The 25,329-nt window shown below is 37.7% G+C and overlaps 1 protein-coding gene across 5 annotated transcripts in view; it reads left to right on the top strand.

Annotated features, from left to right (window-relative positions):
• The window catches only part of EPHB1 (EPH receptor B1), a 763,406-nt gene extending 752,372 nt beyond the window's left edge, over positions 1-11,034 (top strand). For 2 of the 5 annotated variants that reach the window (XM_069108696.1, XM_069108693.1), the window contains exons 14-17: positions 2,589-2,782; positions 5,091-5,246; positions 9,025-9,127; positions 9,584-11,034. In XM_069108696.1, the coding sequence (XP_068964797.1) occupies positions 2,589-2,782; positions 5,091-5,246; positions 9,025-9,127; positions 9,584-9,625 (495 nt within the window). In that variant the 3' untranslated portion in view covers positions 9,626-11,034. Of the gene's footprint in view, positions 1-2,588; positions 2,783-5,090; positions 5,247-9,024; positions 9,154-9,583 lie in introns of all 5 variants that reach the window. The other 3 variants (XM_069108697.1, XM_069108695.1, XM_069108694.1) reach the window with 2 other exon arrangements.
• Positions 11,035-25,329: the final 14,295 nt, after the last annotated feature.

Genomic DNA, 25,329 nt, shown 5'->3' with positions numbered 1-25,329 from the left:
TATACCAACCACCGACTATGAAAGCATCTGGGCAGCTGGATGGCACAGTGAATGAAGCTCTAGGCCCAGAGTCAGGAAGACTCATCTTCTGAGTTCAAAACTGGCCTCAGACACTTACCAGCTGTGTAACCCTGAGCAAGTTACTTTGCCCTATTTGCCTCAGTTTCCTAATCTGTAAAATAAGCTGCAGAAAGAAATGGCAAACCACTCCAATACTTTTGTCAAGAAAACCTTAAATGGGGTCATGAAGCTTGGGCTGTGACTGCAACGGCTGAATAACAAATGAGAGTATATTTCTTTGCCATTTCAGAGAGATAAGGGGTATTGAATACAGGGCTATTGTAAGATTTGAATAAGATAGTAGATGTAAACTTTGCAAATCTGAAAGCACTATACGAATGCCAGTTAGTATTATGATTATGATATTATTATTATATCCTCAGTCACTGAATCTCCAGTCTGATGATGACTATTCTCTGAGCGTTAGACTACACTCTTGCTGAATTTAAGCATTTCTGCAATACAGTAGTATGCTGGGAAATGTTTAACAACCAGCTGGAAGGGGTGGGAAGGAATGTTTACATACATACTCTTAGTTTAATCTGCATTATGAATACTTTCTTTAATGTAGACAATCACTATGTTTAATCAAACTCTTATTTGTAGCAATTGCTGATTTCTGAGGTATAAATGCTCGCCCAGAAAATTTAACAATTGTTCTCTCAATCCTAAAGCTGGTTAGAGCTGGCACCAGAATACTCATGGGTGAATGGCTCCTCATTTATGAACACCAGACCAGGATATGGGATCAAAGACCCAAATGAACTTCTCCACTTGAACTTCTCTAGTTCAAGTTCTTTAAGTCAAAAACAAAAACAGACAAAGGGCAATAGAATATGCACTTCAAGGAAAACTTGAGTCTTAAGAATAGATGTCAGTCTGTCAATCAGAGGAAACCATGGGCCGATTAAAAAACATACACGAGTGCCCAAGAGAAAATTTGGTTGGATTAGATCGCCTTTCTTAAAGGAAGGAAAATCAGCTGAGCTGTGTGATGAGTTCACTCCATTTGTTTGCCTGTCTGGTGCTATTTGAAAAAGAAGCTGAAATTGATGAGTCAGTTTTGTGGGATCAATAAGATGCTCTACTGCTCATCTAAATTGACTAAATTTTTTATTTTCATTTTCATATTTGGTGTCTGCAGACAAAACTTCTGAGCTTTTCCCCAAACACAGATTGCCTTGAAAATTGCACAAAAGGAGCAGAAATGGTGGGAGATATTCAGATTATGGGGATCTCACTGCTTAATTTTCAGTAAGCCCTGTTTATATTATAAATCTGACCCCAGACACTTCCTGGTCAAGTTGCTTAACCTTGTTTGCCTCAGTTTCCTCATCTGCAAAATGAGTCGGAGAAGGAAATGGCAAACCACTCTAGTATCTTTGCCAAGAAACCCCACAAAGAATCATGAAGAGTCAGACACCATTAAACAACAACAACATATTCTATCTCCTTAACTTACTGGGTAGGTGACACTGGACCAGCCATAGATCTCTAAGCTTCAGTCTTCTCATCTATGAAATGTGCATAAAAATACTTATATCACTAATCTCATAGGAATTCTGAGGAAAATGAAATAAAAGCATTATACAAATGTGAATTGCTTTATCTCAATATTTTGTCTTCATGTTCATATGCAGTAGTGAAAAAATGAAGCACTGAGAAGAAATGTTTTGGGTTTGATTTTTTGCTTTTTTTTTTTGAGGGGGAAGGCAGGGCAATGGGGGTGAAGTAGCTTGCCCAAGGTCACATGACTAGTAAGTGTTTAAGTGTCTGAGGCTGGATTTGAACTCAGGTCTTCCTGACTCCAGGGCCGGTGCTCTATTCACTGCACCACCTAGTCGCCCTGAAGAAATGTTTTTAATAAAACTATATTAATCTAGTGGGCTATGGTATGCTTACCTAACACCTTATTTTTCTTTCTTACTAGTAAGGGAGACTATAACCATAGTTCATAAACAGGAGAGAGAACATAAGCTTCTTGAGAGCAGAGGCTTTTTTCATCTTTGTATCCTCAGTATTTAGTACCATTAACGTTTGGAGGCAGCCAGGCAGAGCAGGAGGTGAGAGCCCTTGACTTAGCATTAAAAAGACCTGAGTTAAAAATCTTACTTCAGATTAACTAGTTGTGTGAACCTGGGCAAATAAGCCTTTCAACTTCTTTTGGTCTCAGTTTCTCCATCTGTAAAATGGAGATAATGATAGCATCTACCTACCAGGGCTTCTGTGAGAATAAAATGAGATAATATACATTAAGAGTTTTGCAGCCTTTCAAGTACTATATTAATTTTATACACACACACATAGTGCTATATTATGTTATGTTGTTATGTTATGTCATATTATATTAATGATATTGAGTATCTAGCATACCTAGCATATAATAGACCCTTAATAAATGTTTGTTGTGTTGAATTAATTTGATATTCTCTTAAATATAAGCAAACCCTACCCATATGTGAGGATGAACTTCACGTATATGATGTTGGTAGCCACTCTGAAGTCTTCTCCTCTGTCTCCCTCTTTAGGTCATCAATGCCATTGAGCAGGACTACCGACTTCCCCCACCCATGGACTGCCCTGCTGCTCTGCACCAGCTTATGTTAGATTGTTGGCAGAAGGACCGCAATACCCGACCACGCTTTACAGAGATAGTCAACACCCTGGACAAAATGATCCGGAATCCAGCAAGTCTCAAGACTGTGGCGACCATCACCGCTGTGTGAGTTTCAGTACATTCTGGAGGGGGAAATGTCCTTTGGAGACTTAATTAAGAAGGCACTAGCAAACACAAGAGGAGACAACATGTTAGAGTGGCTACCAAACCATCTTTGAATTAGGAAGACCCGGATCCAATTCCCAACTCTGACATAAACTAGCCATGTGACTCTCGGCATGTCACTTAATCTTCAGTGCCTGCCTTGGCTTTCTGATTGACCTAATTGGATCACTAATTTTATTAGTGAATAAAACAAATGGAAGACCATTCACTTTCTCACTAAACTTTTTGGTGAGGCGTCATTGTCAGTTGGAAAATTGGTCTTAAAGTCAGAAGACTTGGGTTTTGAGTACTGGTTCCAGCAGTTATTTGTTGTGTGCCCTTGAGTGAATTATTTCATTTTTCTGAGCCTCAGTTTCCCTATCCATAAAATGGGGATTGTAATACTTGTTCTTACAGAAGTTGTAAAGATCAAATAAGATAATGCATGTAAAAGTAATTTACAACTCTAAAATCTACATAATGGAAACTATTACTTGTTTCTCTCTCCTCTCTTTTGATTAAAATGTATACCAGTTCTAAAGTGGTTAAGAAGTATTAGGAGAATCTCTTAGATCTGTACATTGCTTTAGCTTCTAATTTAGTCTTCATTTTTTTCCACTTGTAGTCAATCTATCTAGCATAATGCCATGCTTTCTCTTAAAATGGTGCAGTCAGTTTCTGGAACTCTTTCATTATGTAAAGCTAATAAGTTTTCCATGAAAGAGCGGATAAAAGGCAAAGAAAAAACACAGGGATCTCAAGTTACAACTATTTTGGTTCAGCCATTTTTCAGTTGTGTCTGACTCTTCATGAACCCATTTAGGATTTTCTTAGGAGAGATACTAGTTTGCCATTTCCTTCTCCATTTCATTTTACAGATGAGGAAACTGAGGCAAACAGGGTTAAAGTGACTTGCCCAGGGTCACACAGCTAGTGTCTAAGGTTAGATTTGAACTCAGAAAGGCTCATCTTCCTGACTTCAGACCCAGTACTCTATCCATTGGACTACCTTGCTATCCTAGATTAGGACTATAAGATTTAGCAAATGACAGCCACCCTGATAACTTAGGGGAAAAAATTAAGAAATATATCATGAACGAATACGCACATCACACACAAACACACATACCCAAACACACACATACATTTTTATATGTATATAATATATATATATATGAATTATCAATTACATGGTAGCTTATTTATATGGTAATACTACAATATCTGTTCAGGTGGTCTAGCTACAGTGTAACGGAGGACCACTCCAGAACCTCAGTAATTAGAAGACTTTGATTCCAATTCTGTTTCTGATACTTACTATTTGTATGACCTTGGGCAAGTTGCTTGTTATTCCTGGTTCTCAACTTCCTTATCTATAAAACAAAGGGGTTTCACTAGATGGTCTCTGAGGTCTCTCCAATTCTAGATCTATGATGCTATAACCCTATAACCACCCCACCCCCACCCACTAATTATATGCTTGCCGGTTCTCTGGTGATGATCCTTTGAGAACTTAGCTGAGCAAAGATTGGTGGTTCATAACTCATTCTATCTCTGAAGCTTCTCCAGTTTAGTAAGAATTGCTGGAATTTACAGTCTAGTTTGCCAAGAATTTTGTCAGCCCAGGGCCATGATGAAACTTAAAGAAAGTCCTAAATATTAAATATGTCTTGATATGCCCCATTGGAAGGTGAATATTTATTTATATCTCAATTTCTTCACAATAATATTTCTAAATAGGAAAAATCCAATTTTATAGGTGAAGAAATAGAAGTTAAGTGACAATCTCCAGGTCATACTGCTAATGAGTAAAAGATAGAGCAACAAGTTTAACCAGGTCCTACTTCAGTGCTCTTGGGCTACTTTAATGATAACAGAACCAGAATAATTTATAAATGAAAATGCTCAGGACAGAAAAATAAAATAAAAACTAAAACCCAACCATTTTCTTGATGTTAGAAGATAATGGGTTTGGTTAACAAAGGAGCTGACAAATATCCTTCCTTGGTATTATGAAATAGGATACTATGTATCAGTCTAGAATTAAGTGTGATCCTGATTGGAAGCAGGGCAATGGATAAGATTACCACTAAAGAGCCATGGAAACCCCCTGAAGAACCATGTCAACCCTAAAGCTCAGTCAGCCAACCATTCTGTCACACTCTTCTCCTGAGCTGTTCAGTTTAACCTTGTTTTCAGCCTAAAGTATTGATCAATTCTTCCAACTCTAACTTAGCAAGTTAACTCTGGCTTATTTTTGTCATTGCAGGCCTTCTCAGCCCCTGTTAGATCGTTCCATCCCTGATTTCACTGCCTTTACCTCAGTGGATGATTGGCTCAATGCTATTAAAATGGTTCAATACAGGGACAGTTTCCTAACTGCTGGGTTCACCTCTCTCCAGCTGGTTACCCAGATGACATCGGAGTAAGTAGACCATGTGCTCTTCAGCTTACCCAATAAGGATGCAGTTATCCCTTATGCCTTGGGATTTGACTATGTGTGACCTCATTTCTTTTCACAGCTCTATATATTGTTGGATAAATGGAGAAGTGATATATATTGGGAAGACAGAAGGGAAAGCTGTAGACTATAACAAGTGAGAGAACTTAAAAGTTATATTTACACATTATTTGTCTGTTCCCTGAGATTCTCTTTTCCATCATTCAAGTTCTGAAACACAAACCATCAATGGAAGTCTTCAGATGAAAAGAACAGAGATACACAATAACTTAAACCAAACTGTAGAAATAGACATTATTCAATCTTAATACCAAGCTCAAAGATACAGGAAATATCTAGAGATTTTACATAAGTAGTACTTGTAAAAAAAAAACTAGAAACCTGTACCAAATTGTTCTTCCTTCCACCCTAAATGCTCATAGTCTAATAGATGAAATTAGTGTCTCTGTTGGGTGGGAAGAGGGTTTTATTACAACTGGTGGGCACAGTTCATCGTATCAAAGAAAATTGTATCACACTTCATATGGGTAATGGCCTGAATCTTGGTCCAACCTTCTAGACTCACTTTGCCTGATCGTGGTAAATATCTCTGGCTAATGGAATACATAAGGCCAGACTACCCAGAGGCCACATATCCAACAGCCTACTCATAAGATACTCATGAGAGGTTAGAGAAGCAATGGCCAGATTCTACCATTCCTCTTACCTCTAATTTCATTCTAAACCTTTGAAATTCTACTTTCAATAAACTCCATCTTCTGACCCACTTGACAGAGAGAATGTAACCCTAAGTTCAGCATCTGACATGTCCCTAGTCACTGATCTCCCTTGGACCCAGTGTCACAAAGGCACCTTCTTTCCACTTCCAGCTTTGTCTCTTGGAAAATTGCTGTTGACAGTGATAACACGGACACTGTTCTCTCTTTAGAGGTTGTTTGGATGTGGTTCCAAACTCGGATCTACTAAACATCAGAGTTCATTTAATTTCTCTGTTATAGACCCTGGGTACATATCCAGGCATTACCTAAAAAGACAGCTCCTGCCATTGTAAATTACCATCAAGCACAAAAACATAAAAATGCAATACTTACAAGTAGAAAATCAATCACCTCAAGTTGTAGGTATAAAATGGAAGCCATGGGATTTTTGGCAGAGGCTATGGTTCAAGGATGGAAATGACTCTGCAATGAAACTGTGTTCCTTCTTATTTTCACTTCTCTTTCTGACCACTAAGGCAGAAAAGGCACACCTTTGTTTACAGTACAATGGAGGAAGTGTAGAATAATTGGCCCCAGAAGAATTTTCTCCTCTATTTGGAAATATCCACATGCAAAAGAACTGAAGGAGGAAACAAAAAGAAATAGAAAAACTTGAGTGGAAAGTGAAGTTGATATATATAGGGAATGTATTTTCAGGTAAGAAATAGAAACTCTGGAAAGAATTTGGTATAATTTGGGAGGAATAAAAGAAAGTTGAACAGAAAACAAGCCCCAAGCAAGAGGTTGTTAAGACCAGAAATGTAAATCATGTATGCATGAGTGTATATGTGTGTATTTATATATGATATATACATGGAATATGATGATTCATGACAATAATAATCCTAATAGCCATAATATGTAATAACCCAAGTAGACTGCAGCTCAGGAGAAATTGGTAGCCTTGCCAAAATAAAATAAGATGGGGAAAATATGTGTAGGAAAAAAATCAACAGCTATGTCCAATGCTTCTCTACTCTTCCTTGGTCTAGAGAAACTTTGGAGAGTAATCTGATTAGTTATGATTTGGGGATTCAGAAGGCATGTGGTCCATACCTTAGGACAGTTGTGGAAAATTATAGTTTTCCATTTTGGAGGCTTGTTCAATCTCAAGAACCTTTTTCTACTTAGCTATTGAAAGAAACATGACTATAATATGATCTTTTGTCTACCTCTTTCCAAGCTACCAATGGAGAAGTACAAACAAGCCAACAGTTTTATTCATGTTAGTGCTTAGAAAATTATATAGGTCTCCACATAAAATATAGACTGGAAGCCAAGTCACAGAGACTTTAGCCAGATATCTTTCATTTAGATAATTAAGTCATTTGGAGGGACATATTTACTGGAACTTTAGGACCTTCCTTTCCAAAACACAGAGAAAATTAGTAGTCAGAAAGGGTATAAAGAAAGCATGCATACTTGACCTTTACAAATTTCTCAAAATGCCGATATGTGAGCATTGACTTTAAAGGAAGGCTCAGTGGGATCTTGGTGGCAGTGTGTGGATGGAATGTCTCTCTAGATGAAAAAAAAAAAACCCAAACCCTTCAGTTTTGCCCTTAAGGTGGAGTTTCTATCTATAAAGATGGAGAGAATGAATAAATCAATCAAATTACTCTGCCCTACCTAAATTAGGTAATAAGAAAATGAATTAATCTCAAACATAGGCTTTAAACCTTTTTAATTTGGGGTCCATGGAAAGAATTTAGGTGGTCCGTGGACCTGGGAAGGCAAAACTACATCTTTTTAACTTCACTAAACTCTACCTGAATTTTAGCATTTCCTTCAATTATTTAAAAATCGTTATTCTCCGAAGGGCTCTATAAGTTTCACCAACCTGCCAATGAGTCCATGATACAAAAATGGTTAAGAACTTTAGTTTTAGACTAAATGCAAAGTCCTTGAAACTGAAATGATGTTCAACAAAAAATATTTTGATAGACTGAGAAAATTTGCTCATGACCTAGGTCTGCTTCCAAACACACCTAAATAATGAGAGCTGCACCCATGTGCCTAAGACCTTATGGATAATTAGAGTGATTGCAGAAGAATTAGGTTAATCAGGAAAGATTTCATGGAGGAGTTGTTTCAAGCATTACTTTGAAGGAAAGGAAGGAGTGTTTTGATGGAGAGGAAAAGAAAAGGGAAACATTTTCCATGCATCTTAATTTGAACCAAATAATTCTGTTCAACTATACTTTGAATTATTAATACTTTAAATATATTTTCCCTTCTTTATATGATTCCTATAAACATTTCAGCCATTATTCACACCATTCCCTATGTCTAGCATGCCTTCTTGAAAACTACAACTTCTCCCACCCCCACATACACACTATTTATTTGTTTATTCATTTATTTATTTATCTATCTATTTATTTATTTGCTTTTTGGAGGGCAATTAGCATTAAGTGACTTGCCCAAGGTAACATGGCTAGTTTTGTGTTAAATGTCTGAGGCCAAATTTGAACTCAGGTCCTTCTGACTCCAGGGCTGGTGCTCTGTTCACTGCACCACCTAGCTGCCCCAATACACACTTTTTTTTTTTTGCTTTTTTGGAGGACAGTTGGGGTTAAGTGAATTGCCCAAGGTCACACGACTAGGTTTTTTGTATTGTGTGTGTTATGTGTCTGAGGTCAGATTTGAACTCAGGTCCTCCTGACTCCAGGGCTAGTGTTCTATTCACTGTGCCACCTAGCCGCCCCAGTACACACTTTTTTTAAAGGTCAAGATCAAAAGCTACCAACTCCAGGATTCCTTTTCAGACTCCTATGAGCTTTCATTTTACATTATTCAAACTTGTTTTAAGCATTGATATTCTAGTTTTCATTGTGATTATTTGTGTGTCTTTTATTCTCTACTAGATTGTAGAGTATTTGAGCATAATTGGTACCCTATAGTGGGCATGCAATGCATGCATCTTGAATGAATAAATGAAGGTAAAGCGAATTGCTTTTTGTTGTTGTTTTTTCCTCCCCCAGAGACCTTCTGAGAATAGGAGTGACTTTGGCAGGACATCAGAAGAAGATCCTGAACAGTGTGCATTCCATGAGGGTACAGATGAGTCAATCTCCAACCTCAATGGCATGAGAATTCTCGTTTTCTGAGGGGTAGGAGTGGGAGGGAAAGGGACAAGGGTTGAAGGGGGAAAGAGAGGTTAACAAAGTTGTGAAAAGTTTTGGAGAGGTTGGCTTTATCAACTGAGAATCATAATGCCACCAACGAAGAGTCAACTGGACTTGATTTTTTTAACAGGCAACTTCCATTTCTCACTGACAGAAGCACCTTTATGATGCCATGGGAAACCAAATATTTAACTATAAATATGTAAAAAAAAGTCATATATGTAAAAGGAAATGAAGACAAATTAATGTGTGGTGGGGGAACAAAAAATAAACTCAAATCCCACCATCAGTGAGCAACAATCATAAACCAATAGGAAGAAAGGGAAGGAGGTGGAGGGAAGAAACAAAAGCAATTTTCAATTCTTCTTCACCAATGAAATTTCTTTTCTTTTCTCCTTTTGTACTCCTCCCCTAGACCCCTGTCCCTTCTCCCACATCCATTTCCCTTTGCTCATGACCTGTGTGGGGAAGGTTCTTCAAACAAATTGTCCAGCGCCTGAATCTCAAGATGTCTTTCTGTCAGTTACCAAAGGACTTTGCTGACCACTGCATGGGGGATCCAAACCAAGTCAATTAATGTCTTCATATTGAAGAAGAGATGTACCTTCAATTGAAAACCTTGTTTTTCTTTTGTTTGCATTTTTTGCAAAAAGGAAAAAGAAACCACAAATTGGAAAAAAAAAAAGAAAACCTGTTTCTGTGCGTGTGAACACGAGTGTGTGTGTGTGTCTGCATTGTAAAATGACTGTGGCTTCATTGCTTGTTCATAACAGACACAAACAAAAGACAAGAACTGCAACAGCATCAGCACCATCACTCCCCAGGAAGTCTGGAACAATCATAGGTTATTGACTTGACTTTCTGTTTGACCCAGCTGGACCACTGGTTTCATTGGGATTGGGGGGTGGGGAGAAAAAAAGAAAGGAAACCAAACTCACAATAGCTTGCAAACTCAGAGACAGGAAGAAGAGGAGAGCTTTGAAATGGATCTTATTTGGGCCATGCTAGAATAGTATTGACTGTTGGATTACTGGCAACTGGAAAGGAAGAGAGAGAAAAAAAAAAAGTATGTGGAGAATATTCTCCAACATTCCAGTAACATATAGGTAGGTGGCAAAGAAGGAATCTTCTTTTCTAACATGTGGACCTAAGGGTTTTGGTCTTAAATACTGGCTTAGGTTGTATGGCTTCAGAGGTATGTTCATATTCAGAGGTATGTTCATATGTTTCTGTGTTTCTCTTTATACTATTCTCTATTGTACCTCATTGCTCAATTCACTTTTGTAAATTCCACTTAACATTTAAATATTTTTAATTTTGCCTTTTACCTTAATCTCCTTGCTAATTTTATCTGTCTAATTAAAATGAGCAGAAGCATGTCTGGGTTTACATAGAATGGTGTCAGAGTGTATGTCCATGTGCCAATGGGTTTCACCTGAGTAACCATGGAAGCCGATAAAAACACCTTCCCCATTAAACTGCTCTCTTTGTGGAACAGAGAGGATATTTCCCTTGACCTATCACTTTCAAGTTGGAGTACACTGTATGAAACGTTCCCATGAACATGGCCAAGAGAAGAAATTAAGAAGCTACATTACTCTGATCTCACCAAAGGCACTGGCCAATATACAACTAAATCAATACATTAGCCCAGCTTTGGTATAATTGTTGTCTTCAGTGTATACACTCCATTTTGAAAACAACCAATTTGGGTACCTTTGTAAAACTCCAAATCATTCAGCATACCTCTAAAGAACACTTTCTAGTTGTGGATATTATGATGGTGCTCACATGCATGTGTTGGTGTATAATTAAAAGGAATTATGGGATTGCCACATTTCTTGTGTAATAAACAATTATGACTAGAATAGTGTTATTTTCAGTGCCAGAAACCCTCATTATTGGGGAAAATTTCTAGTTATCAAAAACCAAAACACCTATCAAAATCTGCTCACAAGATAGAGATATAATCTCTTATTCCCAAAAATCATTATTTGCATTTCTCTACTTAAAGTACTTGTTTTTCACATAATCTTAGATGAATGAATGAATGAGTGAGTGAATGAATGAATGAATGAATGAGTATAGATATAACACTTTCTATCAGATTCAAAGCCCCCATTGAGAGCCCCTCCCCCTACCCAGTCCAGGAAATAATCGGGTAGATAAGCAAACTTTTCCTTATTAATTGCTTGACAATTCCATGCACAATTTACTAATTGCCCCAAAGATTTCAATCCATGAAGTGTCTGACAAGCCCAGGCAATGCTACTAATCTACTCTCAATTTTCCACAGGAATGAATTTTAATTTGTCACTAAATAGATCATGCTGCATTCTTAACCCTGGTGTCCCCATACTGGGCTCAATGGAAAACTGTCAGCTTCTTTGCAGCAGACAGATTGTTTCAAGGGGAAAATAGGGTTGCTTCCTCCAATTTAGATTTTTCAGAGGACAACAGAAATAGACTAACATCATTCAAAATGGATAAGAAGGAATGTGCAATAAGAACAGTAATCATGGGAAAGTACAGCTCTCCATCGGGGGAGATATGACAAAGTGGAAAGAGAGGGAGATGGTATTCACTGGCCCCCATCCCATAGCAGACCCATTTAAATAACCTCCTTGCCAACTGCCTGTAGGCCTTTCACTGAAAGCTCTGGGGTAATGGGCACAAATCATGACATATTTTGTCTTTGTGCAAGATGTCTCAACATGGTACCTGTTGTCATAACATTCTTATATTGGAGCAGCTAACAAAAGAATCCAATCCTTCTCAGGTATAATAAAGCTGTGGGAGAAACCCACCGGGTGGCTTTATCTCCATCTTGTTCAATACCCCTCACTATAACTCAGTCTAGCATTAACCACATCTTCAGGGTAGCTGCATGCATCACAGGCATACACCTCATCACTAGCTATATCAAACTAGTGTCAAGCCCCTGAATTTTAGTCCAGTATATGTCCAGCCCTAATTGTTGCATATGCTTAAGGACCAAGAACTCCAAGCACTGAATATATTTGTATCAACTGATATAATAAATTCACAACACACAAGAATGCAGTGCTCATATTATAAACAGGTATTCATTCCTCTAAGGATATCAGACAGTATTAAGAAGCAGATTGTGCCGTGATTGAATTGAAGGATTATTTCAATCACAGGGAAGAAGGTTGGAAATATTTGACTTTTTAGACCATTGGGCTAGAAGTTGTGAGAGTGAAGATTATTCTGGAGACCAAGAGTGTATGCCCCAAACTTCTAGCTTGCCTCCACCACATCCAACCCCCCACTTTTTCAATATTCCCATGAGAAAAGGAATGAAATAATAAGGGGGAAAGGAGTAAATACATAAACAGAAAATTCATTGGGCATGGAACTTTAGAGTTCATATACATTCAAGTTTATAGGTAAAGAGAGTCATAACCTACAGAGAACACCTAAGAAACGTAAAAAAATCAGGAAGATCATTATGAGGCCACTGGAAATAATTAGATGCTATGTTTTGCTGTATTCTTTTTTTTCTTCTTCCTACCACCACACCTTAACTATGTATGTGTTTGGGAGTGGGGTGGGGAATTAATGGTTTAAATCTCAGTCCTGTGTTTTATTTGTTTTCTTTTTACTTTTGACACTCTCCCTCAGAAAGTTCACTTATTCATTTAAGACCAGCATCACCTCTCTATAGATGACTCCCAAACCTAATTTTCCAAACTTATACTTCTACTGAAGATCATGCTACCTTTACAACTTCTTGATAAATTTTACATTTATACTTTCATAATAGTATTAGCTGTCAGATTTGCAAAGTACCTGACTTATGTTATTCAATCTTTATAACATTCCTATGATATAGGTGCTATTATTATATTCATGTTACTGATGAGGAAACTGAGATTGAAGGTTAAGTGACTTGCCCAGGATCATATAGCTAGCCAATGTCAAGAGAGGAATTTTAATTCCTCTTCTTCATTCTAAATCCAGCCGTCTATCTACTATTCAACTCTACTCCCCTCCTTTAGTAACAATAGTTAAAACATATAAAACACTTTTTTAAGGTTAGGACCAGATTGTTAAGAACTTTGTCATTCTTCAAATTTATCGCTTATTTTTAATGTTCCTTTAAAAAATGTTGAACTCCAAATTATTTTCCTCCAAACAATCCCTCTTGCCTACTGAGAAAGTAAGTAATATGATATCAATAATACACGTGAAATCATATAAAACATCAAGTTCATATTAGACATTCACAAAAAAGCAAGAAAATAAAATGGAAAAATCAGACTTCAATTTGCACTCAGAGTTCATTACTTATTTCTCTATGGAGGGGGATAGGGTCCTTCAGAATTGTCTTGGATCATTGTACTAATCAGATTAGTTAAGCTATTCACAATTGATGGTCATCATCATCACAATATTACTGTTACTCCATACAATGATCTCTTGGTTCTGCTCACTTCACTCTGCATCAGTTTATATAGTTCTTACAAGGTTTTTCTGAAATCAACCTCCTCATAATTTCTTATATAGAACAGTAGTATTGCATCACAATCATACACCACAAATTTTTCAATCATGCCCCAATTGATGGGTATCCTCTAAACTTCTAATATTTGTCCATAAAAAGAGCTGCTACAAATACTTTTGTACATACACATTGTTTTCCTTTTTCTTTGTTCTCTTTGGGATATAGACCTAGATCATGGCTTTTAGGTAATCCAATAAGTATTAAGTTATCTCTCCTCAATTTATTTTCCAGGTCAGTTTTTTTAAGAGACATTTAACATTTTCTTCTATTTTTTTATTCTTTTGACTTTGTTTTATTGTTTCTTGATGTCTCATGGAGTCATTAACTTCTACTTGTCCTATTCCAGTTTTTAAGGACTTATTTTCTTCAACGAGCTTTTGTATCTCTTTTTTATTCATTGCACTAATTCTGCTTTTTTTAAGGAATTGCTTTCTTCAGTGAATTTGTTTTGTCTCTTTAACCCTTTTGGCCACTTCTGTTTTTTAAGGCATTCTTCTCTTTAGTGGATTTTTGTGCCTCTTTCACCAAGCTGTTAATTCTTTTTTCATGATGTTCTTGCATCTCTCTCATATCCCCCCCCCCCTCTAGTTTTTCCTCTCCCACTCATATCTCTTTCTTTACCTCTTCCAAGAATTTGTGTTGGGCTTATATCCAGTTGGCATCTTTTTGAGGCTTTTCTTATAACTGCTTTCACATTGTTGTCTTCTTCTGAGTATATGTCTTCATCTTTTCTGTCACACTAGTAGCTTTTCATGGTTAAGTTCTTGTTTTTGTTGTTGTTGTTGTTTGCTCATTTTTCTAGTCTCTTTCTTGACTTTGAACTCTTTTGCCTAGTAGTGTAGCTTAGAGAGTTAATTTTATTTAGTATTTTATTTTTTCCCAGCTACACGTAAAAACAATTTTTAGCATTCATTTTTAAACTTTGAGTTCAAAATTCTCTCCCTCTATCCCCACCACCTCTCAATGAGAAAGCAAGGAATTTGATCTAGGTTATACATATGTAGTCATGAAGAACATTTCCATAATAGTCATGTTGTGAAGGAAAACATAGACAAAAATAACCCTCAAGAAAAATAAAGAAAGTAAAAAAGTATGTTTCAATCTGTATTCATACACCATCGGTTCTTTCTCTGGGAATGGGTAGCATTTTTCATCATAAGTCCTTGAGAGTTGTCTTGGGTAATTTTATTGATGAGAATGGCTGTCATTCATTCATAGCTGATCATCTTAAAATATTGCTGTTACTTTGTACATATTACATTTCACTTTGCATCAGCTCATGCAAATCTCTTCAGGCTTTTCTGAGAGCATCTTCCTCATCATTTCCTATAGCACAGTAGTAATCCATTACAATCACATACACTACCTGTGCAGTCATTCTCCAATTGAGGGATATCCTCTCAATTTCCAATTCTTTGTGATGAGAAAAGAGCTGCTATAAATATTTTTTGTATGGATAAGTTCTTTTCCTTTTTTAAAAATCTTTTTTGGGATAAAGACCTAGTAGTGCCATTGCTAGGTCAAAGGGAATGCATGGTTTTATAGTCTTTGGGGCATAATTCCAAATTGCTCTATAGAATGGTTGGATCAGTTCACAGCTCCACCAACTGTGCATTTATGTCACATTTTCCCCACACTACCTTCATTTATCATTTTCCTTTTCTGCCCTATTACCCAATCTAATAGGTATGAGTTAGTACCTCAGAATTATTTTGATTTACATTTCTAGTGAGTTGGAGCATTTTCTTTTTCATGTGGCTATAGACAGCTTTGGTTACTTCATTTGAAAACTGCTTATATATTTTGATCATTTATCAATTGGGGAATGGCTCTTACTCTTATAAATTTGACTCCTTTTTGTATATGCTTGATAAATAAGGCCTTTATCAGAGAAACTTCAATTTTTTTCAATTTTTCAGTTACTATTGTTAACTGTATTTCCTTCCATCCTATCCCCCCTGTTTATTCTATTTTCCATCTCCTTTCACCCTGCACCATCCTCAAAAGTGTTTTGCTTCTGACTATTCCCTCTCCCAATCTGCCCTCCCTTCTATTACATATCCCCCTTATGCCCTTCCCTTCCTACTTTCTGGTAGGGTAAGATAGATTTCTGTATCCAATTAAGCATATATGTTAGTATTTCTTTGAGTCAATTCTTATGAGAGTAAAGTTCACTCGCTACCTCTCACCTCCTCTCTCATCCCCTCCACTATAAAACTTTCTCTTGCCTCTTTTATGTCAGATAATTTGCTTCGTTCCACTTCTCCCTTTCCCTTTCTCCTAGTGCATTCCACTCTCACCCCTTAATTTTACTTTTGTAAAATATCATCTCTTCATAATCAACTCACACCTACAACCTCTGTCTATATATACTCCTATCTGCCCTAATAATGGGAAAGTTCTTATGAGTTACAAGGATCATATTTCCATGTAGAAATGTAAATGGTTTAATCTTACCAAGTCTCTTATGATTTCCCTTACCTGAATACCTTTTTATGCTTCTCTTGAGTCTTGTATTTGAAAATCAAACTTTCTATATAGTTCTGGTCTTTCTATCAAGAATTCTTGAAAATCTTCTATTTCATTGAATATCTATTTTTTTTCCCTGGAAAGATTATACTCAGATTTGCTGGGTAGGTAATTCTTGGTTGTAATCCTAACTCCTTTGTCCTCTGGAATATTGTATTACAAGCCCTCAGATTCTTTAATGTATAAGCAGCTAAATATTGTGTTATCCTGACTGTAGCTCCATCATACTTGAACTGTTCCTTTCTGTTTGCTTGCAGTATTTTCTCCTTGTCCTTGGAGCTCTGAAATTTGGCCATAATATTCCTGGGAGTTTTCATTTTGGGATCTCTTTTAGGAGATGATTGGTGGATTCTTTCAATTACTATTTTACCCTCTGGTCCTAGAATATCAGGGCAGTTTTCCTTGATAATTTCTTGAAAGATTCTAGGTTCTTTTTCTGTTCATGGCTTTCAGGAAGTCCAATAATTTTTAGAATACCTCTCCTGGGTCTATTTCCCAGGTTATCAATTTTTCCAATGAGATATATCACATTGTCTTCTATTTTTTTCATTCTTTTGATTTTGTTTTATTGTTTCCCGATTTCTCAGGAACTCATTAGCTTCCATTCACTCAATTCTAATTTTTAGAGAAATTGATTTCTTCAGTGAGCTTTTGACCTTCCTTTTCCATGTGGACAATTCTGATTTTTAATGGCCTGGTCTGTTTTTTAAGGTATAATTTTCATTGGTATTGTGTGTGTGTGTCTTTTATCAATCTGTTGCCTCGTTTTTCATAATTTTCTTGCACCACTCTCATTTCTCTCCCCAATTTATCCTCTACCTCTCTTGCTTTATTTTCAAAAACCTTTTTGAGCTCTTCCATGGTGAATTCATATTTTTCTTGGAGGCTTTGAATATAGGAGCTTGGCTTTGTTATCTTCTTCTGAGTGTGTGTTTTGATTTCCTTGTCATCATTGTAATTTCTATGGTCAGAATTTTTTTTCTGTTGCTTGCTTATCTTGCCAGGCTCTGTTTTCAGTGTGGAAGGCATACTGTTCCAAGCTTCAGGGATTTGTGCAGCTAATTTCAGAGATACTTCTAGGGATCTATAAGTTTTCAGTTCTTCCAAGGTGGTATGATATAAGGAAAGATGTTTACTCCTCTCCTGGCCTGTGTTCTGGTCTGTGAGAGACCACAAGCACTCTTTTCTCTCTTGGAACTCCAAGGAGCATCCCTCCTTTACTGTGGCCACATGCTCTGTTGTGCTAATGCTCCTCATCCTGGGACTGTCACCAAAACTGTGACCCAGTTATGAGTATGGGCAAAGCAACAGAGTCCTGCCTCACTGCTAGCAAAGAGACCCTGTAATCACCCTCTGACCAGTTGTTCTACCCCCTTACTATCTGTGGACCAAGAGCTCTGGAAGAGGCCGCTATGGCTGCTGATTCAGTGGCTCCCAAGGCCTCCTCCTTGTTTTCTGGGGCCTGTCTGAACTGGTGTAGCCTGAACTGGGCTGTGTATCCCTCTTGTCCTGATGCAGCGAACTCTCCTGCTGACCTTCCAAGTTGTCTTGGGCTGGAAATTTGTTTTCTTCCATCTTTTTGCAGGTTATACTGCCCTAGAATTGTTTAGAGTCATTATTTAAAGGTTATTTGGAGGGCTTTGGTAGGGGTAGCTCAGACTTGTCCCTGCCTTTATTCCACCAGCTTGGCTCTGCTTGTTGACTTTGAACTTCATACTAAAGTTCAGCTCTGCTAACGTGGGGTGGGGAGGCACTGTCCCAAGCTTCTGACTCTTTTGTGTTGCTGTTTTCAGAGCTATTTCTGGGTGTCTGTAAATTTTTGAATACTTGCAAAATAATGTGATCTTGGGAGACATGTGGTCACTGCTCTGCTGGTCCACACTCTGGCCTTTACCTAAAAATAATCCTGCTCCCCTGCAGCTGTAAGCATTTGTTGTTCCTTTTGGCCTTAGAACTGAGAACAGGATTCCAATTCTCTCATGACTGACCATCAGCTCTCCTCTCCACCCTGGAAGCGTGATCCAGAACTGCATATGGGCAATAGAATTGCTCAATAGCTATCGGTCCTACTCTCAGTGTCACTTTAGGGCCCCTGTGATATCTTTTTGAACAGTAGTAGTCTGACCCCCTTACCTTCTCTGGGCTGAGAGCTCTCAGTACTTCCAAATGGGCTTCTGACTTTTTCCTATCCCAGAGACATAGATCTCTCCTGCTGACCTCCTGGAAAAATATCTCGCACCCACCTTTTGTTGGCTCTGCTACTCCAGAATTTAATTTTAAGTGTCATTTTAATTTTAGTTGGAGGTGAATGTTGAGAGGGTTTTGCTGGGTTACTACCTCAACTCCCATAGTACCGTAAGGTTTGCAAAGCACTTTACAAAAATAAATTCATTTGATCCTCACAACTGTCTTGTAAGGATGGTTCTATGATTACTTCCATTTTATAGTTCAGGAAACTGAGGCTCAGTTAGGGTAAGTGACTTACCCAGAGCCATACAACAAGGGTGTAAGATAGGCAAAATTCAGTCTTGGGTGTTCCTGACTTTATATTCAGCCAACTATATTCTCTACCACTGAGGTGCATTACATAGTCTACCACCAGCTCAAACTTCACATGTCTAAAATCAAACACATAAATTTCCCCTAAAAAAGAAAAGAAAATTCCTCTCCAAATTTCCCTATATACAGTATCACTCTCAAAGACACCAAAGTTCTGCATTTGAGGTTATATTTGACTCACTCCTCTCTTCCCTTGTGAGCTTTGTTGTCCTTACTTTATATTTTCACTTGGGAATCCAGCATTCAAAAGAGTATGGCTAAGAGGAAAGAGTAAGGGTATATGAATTAAGAAATAAGGCCCTACCTGAGATACGGACTGGCCATATTTTCATTAGCAACTTACTTGACCTCTCTCAGACTCAGTTTGCTTATCTGTTCAATGCAATACTGATATCATTTATTCCAGGGGATTACTGTCAGGATCAAATGAGGTAATACATGCAAAGTACTCTACAAACCTCAAAGAGTTATATAAATGTGACTGAGGTATCAATAAAATGTTTATTTCCTTTTAGTTAGTACAGTTGGGATAAAATTGGAATACCTTGCTACCTGACAAGAGATAATATTTATGTATTAGTCATGTGATAACAACCAGCTTTTAGCCTATGCATGGATAATTTTTAAATGGCATAAATTTCCACTTGCACTTTAAGAATAAAAATAAAAATCTCATAAAAACAGCCAAGCATAGTAATATTAAATAGGAAAGAAGATAGGTAGTGGAAAGCATCAGGACATAGGGAGCAAAAGGTTCAGTACAGCAAAAGAAAAGCAGGGCCCATGATAAATTCAAGGGTCTGGACAGCAATAAACTGGAAGCTGACAATGCAACATAAATCAAGAATACATAGAGTGTAGAGAGCAAAATGCCAGGGGATAGCTAAGGCCCATGCAGAGAGTCATCAGCCAGGAGATCTACATAGACTGAGGGCAGAGAGAGGAAAAGGAAGCACATAAGAAACAAAGAAACAGGCACAGAACAGGTAGGCAGCATGGCGTACTTGCAACAACGTACTTGCAGGATTTTGATGTCTAATCATCACACTCTCGTGGGTTCAGCAACTTCATGCTCCTATTACTCTTGTGAGAACTCATTCTTAGTGAGCCTGACCTTAGGTATGGTGGGGATGATTCCTGGCAACAGGTGCCTGGGGAGTGAATGCAAGGCTAGAGAGAAGACAAGGGTCACTGAAACAGAACCTTTTCTTGATAAGAATCTACTTTCAAGAAATAATATCTCCTAAAGCAAAATTTGTCCCCAAAAAAGAATAAATATAATGACTTCACTTGGAACCTTTATTGTTAATTTTTCTACTTTCTCTATTCCTGTCAATCTACCAAGCACTGATAAAGAAAAGCCCCAAACTTTTCTTATTTGATCCATACAATTCAACAAGCATCCAGAGGTTGAATAAGATATAATCATTGGTCTCATAGAGTTTAAAGTCCAGTAATTCATTCTCCACATTAGTAATATTTAACCTCATGTGACTCTGAGTTCTCTCTAGGACATCCAGTGTGAAATATCCAGTAGACAACTGGTGATGTACTGATGTGTGGAGAGAGACTATACCTGGATAGAGGTAGTAAGAGAGAGGAAGGTGGGGAGGGAAGGAGAGAAGAGAAAGAAAAAGTGAGAAGGGAAAGAGAGAAGAGGGAGGGAGAGACAGAGTGAGGCAGAGAAATGGAGAGAGAGAGAGAGACAGAGACAGAGAGAGACAGAGAGAGAGACAGAGACACAGAGACAGAGACAGAGAAAGAGAAAGATGAGTTCTCTGACTGTGGTTGAGGGAAGATATTGATAGATGTTTCTCGAATCTTGCCCACCTCTCTCCAAGGGAGACTTTGATTCTTACCTGGAAGGGAATAGGAGTCACACTGTTCTCCTCTAGGAGAGATAATACCAGACTAGAATTATATCTATCTGTCTCCCTAAATATTGATGGTCTAGAGTTTAAGAAGAGAGAATGATAAATTAAGAAAACATGACGTCCTACCTTAATTTTAAGTTCAAGCCATTACCCTGGTCCCTATCCCTTAAAGGGGAGCAAGTGTTCCAGGCTTACAACCACAAGCTTGACTCCTGCCCACCAAATTCTATTTAAATAAAACACTATCACATATAGTTAATAGTGAATAAACCTATTTGCCCCAACAAACAGTGAGCAGAATTCAGAACCAGAAAGTCAGCATCAATAGACATTTATTAAGTGCCTACAATATGCCAATCACTGTGCTGAGGGTACAAAGAAAAGCAAAGAACAATCGCTGCTCTCAAGGAGCCCCTGATCTAATGGAAGGTAAAACAAAAAAAGGAAGCTGAAAAGGAGTGTCCATTACCAGGCATGGTGGCATGATGAAGTTATGTAGCAGAGAAAGGAAATTATCTGAGGAGGTGTGAATTTCTGAGTTGATTTCATCTTGCAGAATGATGAGATTCTGGAGATGAAAAAGTCCAGGGAAGTAGCCAGGTAGGAAATGATGAGAATTCCCTAAGTGCCATCCTTAAATAGTAGAAGATCTGGAAAGAGTTTTCCAATATCCACCCATCCTCCATCTCCAGAAAGGAGTGAAGAGTCTCAGGCACTCAGGCACAGGGGGTGCCCTGGTGGTTTGAATTTCCAAACTGGTTTCCAATCTAATCAAAGAGTTTTTCAGATTAGGATATACTGGAAAATACAAAAAGTGATTGATCTCTCTCTCTGGGAGTGAGCTATCTCAGCTTGACTAATAGAGGCCCTGATTTCACCTAAGGAAAAATTCCCCAAGAGGCTGGAGGGAGGCAATCTGGAAATTAGGGACATGTTAAGGATATTCTCTTAAATTTTTGCCTTTCAAAGTCTGTCTCTCTTTTCGCAAAGTCAGTCCTGAGGAGAGTCTGGCTCTCCACGCAGGCTGTTTTGAAGATGGAATGAAGAATCTATACTCCTCACATAGGCATGCAATGTGGAGTCATCCTTCCCTTCACCAGTGAGGAGAGTTTTTGACAAATGTTACAGGTTGGAAGCTTACACACGCGCACACACACACACACGTGTGCGTGTGCATGCACATGCATGTACTCACACATGCAAACACACAATAGACAAGGGTTCAAAATCATGAAATGGATGTTGAGCCATCAAAGGAAACTGAAGTGGAGCAATCAGGTGGGAGGAAAAGCAGAGAAACGGGAGAGAGTATTGTCATAGAAACTCAGAGAGCTTTAGAGGAGAGGATAAACAACAGTGCCGAATGTAGTGGATAGGTAAGAAAAGACTGAGGACAGAGAAAAGACCATCAGCTTTAGCGATTTAAGAGATTCTTGCCAACTTTGATGGTAACTTCTCTGTGGACAAAGATGGTGTTTTAATCATCTTTATTCAATTCAGTGTCCAACAAGTATTTGGTAGATGAATGCAATTAATCATACTTAATTTTATCTTGGTCTTTAAGTAGAAGAGAAAGTTGCCTTTATATTCCTTCAGAATTCTTAGTACTGTGACACAACCTTCCCTGAAGCCCATGTGCACAGGCTTCAGGGTTCTCTCCATTTCCTTTGCTTTTTAATTCCCTCCGGTCTTGTTCTTTTCTTTGTCTGCTTATAAACTAACCAAAAGGCAGACATTATTTCCCCTTAAAAAATCACTTCTTCTGTTCTGAGTTCCTGCCAGAAGTTAGTTGACCTTATTCTTATTACTCCCATTCCCTCTTCTCTCTGAAATCTTTTTTTTTTCAGTCAGAAGGGAGGCATTTTATCCTCCTCACCTAAGAAAATGAGAGCTTTCTCCCCTCAATATGTTTTATTTCCTTAGATGGCCCTTATTTAAAATGAAATTCACATTAAATATCCCTCAGCAGCTGCTTCAATTTTTGCAGCTTTCTCATACAGACTATTTTAGTAAGAGTATTTCAGTTACAAATCCAAGATTTTACCAAAACATCATAAGACAACATTTAACCAGAATTTTTTACAAGATTTAAAACAGACTTAAAGTGATTTTGTCACAGTTCCCACATCCAGTTAGTCACCAAGTCTCATCAGTTCTTCTCTAAGAATTTCATCTTTCTATTCCTACTAGTACCAAATATTTCATCCTGGCAAAGGTAGTTAGCCCCACCAAGACATGGGTGACAGACTATTAGAGTGCTGCCAGATGCACAAATACATAAATATTGTAATGGCAAAAGTCACATTTAAATAATTTTTTCAAGGTTACAGAGAGCTTCCCAAACAACAATACTGTGGCATAGGGAGCTAAAATAATATCATTTTTAAAAATATGCTTTTTGTTCTTTGGGGTTTTTTATGACTATCTTTCCCTCAAAATCTCTTCATCTCCCTCCTAGAGAGGCATTTCATATAACAAATAGCATTAAAGACAAAACGAAAATGAAAGGAGAGGGAAAATCATCATAACTGATCAGTACACTGAAAAAGTCTGAAAATATTTGCAGTGTGCATTTGTATCATCCCACCTCTGCAAAGGGGTGAGATGGGAGTATCTTTTCATATATCTTCTTTAGGGCCATGCCTGCAACATTCACTTTTGTATGTGTGGTTATTTCCATTTACATTGTTGCAATCAGTATATGTATAATATATTTGGCTCTACTTCCTTCATTCTACATTAGTTCATGTAGACCTTCCCATGCTTTTCTGTATTCATCAATTCATTGTTTCCTATAGCATAGTCATATTTCATTTTAGTTGAAATATTACTATTCTCATTTTAATGATGAGGATTTTGACACCTCAGGAAAATAAAGTGACATTGTAATAATCTCATAGCTAATAAGTAGCAGATTTGATCAGAACCCTGGTCCATAATTTTAAATCCCATCTTGCCTCTGTTTCAAATCACTTTTCATGCATGGTTACAGTAGTAGGACCTGACTAGATTGTATTGCAATTTAGTCAGGCACCAGTTGTCACAGGAGCAATTAGGTCAGTTCAAGTCATAGTAGTTGGACAGAGACAAGATTCAAGATTAGGAAACACTACATCCATACAGTTTCAGAAAGGAAAAAAAAAATTTTTACCAACATTTCATGTAGCTACGAGTAGTTCTCCAAGGGAGTTTTTGTTTGAGCAAGGTCCTCTTGTTAAATAAGCACTTGTACCTAGAACATTTCAGAGTTAACCAGTTAAGAAAGCTGTGACTGAGGGCTTTGATGAGCCATCATTGGAGAATACATCAGAATTCCTACCTAATGAAAATTGAACTTGTTACTTATTTTTTTTAATTTTTTTAACTTTTTAGTTTACATCATTCATTTCCACAAGATGTTGAGGTACAAATTTTCTCCTCATTTTTCCCCTAACCACCACTCCAAAACAGCAATCCCACTGAATATCTACTCCCCCGATCTGCTCTCTCCCATATCTTCTCCCATCCCCCCTCCAACTTTCCAGTAGGGCATGGTGGATCTCTATGCCCCAGTGCCTATATATCTTATTTCCCAGTTACATGCAAAATAATAATGATAATAATAATAATAATATATTTTAAACATTTGATTTTAAACCTGTGAATTCCAGATTCTTTGCCTACCTCCCTCATCACCCACCCTTACTGGGAAGATAAGCAATTCAATATAGGTTGTACATGTGTAGCTACGCAAAACATTTCCATAGTAGATATATTGTGAAAGATTGACTGTATTTCCCTCCATCCTATCCCACACCCCACTAGTCCTATTCTCTATTTTGACCCTGTCCCTTTTCAAAAGGGTGTGCTTCCAACTTCCCTCCCCATCAGCCTGCCTTCCCTTCCATCATCCCTCCTCTTGTCCCCATCCCCCCTACTCTCCTGTAGGGTGAGATACCCTATTTAGTGTGTATCTCATTCCCTCCCTAAGCCCAATTCAATGAGAATAAAGTTGACTCATTCCCTTTTACCTTCCTGTTCTTCCCCTCCATTGTAATAGTTTTCCCTTGCCTCTTCTTTATGAGGTAATTTACCCCGTTCTATCTCTACCTATCTCCTCTCTCATCTCTTAATTTCACTTTAGAAGTATAATCCCTTCCTATTCAATTGGTCCTGTGCCCTCTGTCTATGTATACCTGTACAAATACATACACACACTCATATGTGTTTCATATGCCCTATATGGGCATATGTGTGTGTGTGTGTGTATACACACTTATATTCCCTTCAACTATTCTCATACTGAGAAAAGTTTCATAAGTTGCAATTGTGGTTTTCCATGTAGGAATGTAAGTAGTTCAACTTTGATAAGTTCCTTATGATTTCTTTTCCCTGTTTACCTTCTCATGCTTCTCTTGCTTCTTGTATCTGAATGTCAAATTTTCTATTCAACTCTCTTTTTTTCATCAAGAATGTTTGAAAGTGAGGAGGGGCAAGATGGGGGAATAGAAAAAGGACCTCCTCATAGCTCTATCTTCCACCTTACCCAATTTCATGTAAAAGGGGACTCTGAACAAACTTTAGAGCTACAGAACCCACAAAATGACACAGAGAAGCTAACCTCTGACTGAGGACAGCCAGGAAGGCTGGCAGGAAGTAGCCAGTGCAGTGCTCTTGGATCCAAGCCCAGTT

The sequence above is a fragment of the Petaurus breviceps genome, unplaced genomic scaffold, assembly GCF_028583685.1.
Source record: "Petaurus breviceps papuanus isolate PSGF00001 unplaced genomic scaffold, PetGlider_PUasm1.0 90424, whole genome shotgun sequence".
NCBI classification, from domain to species: Eukaryota; Metazoa; Chordata; class Mammalia; order Diprotodontia; family Petauridae; genus Petaurus; species Petaurus breviceps.
This window is presented reverse-complemented; position numbering and strand designations above follow the sequence as displayed.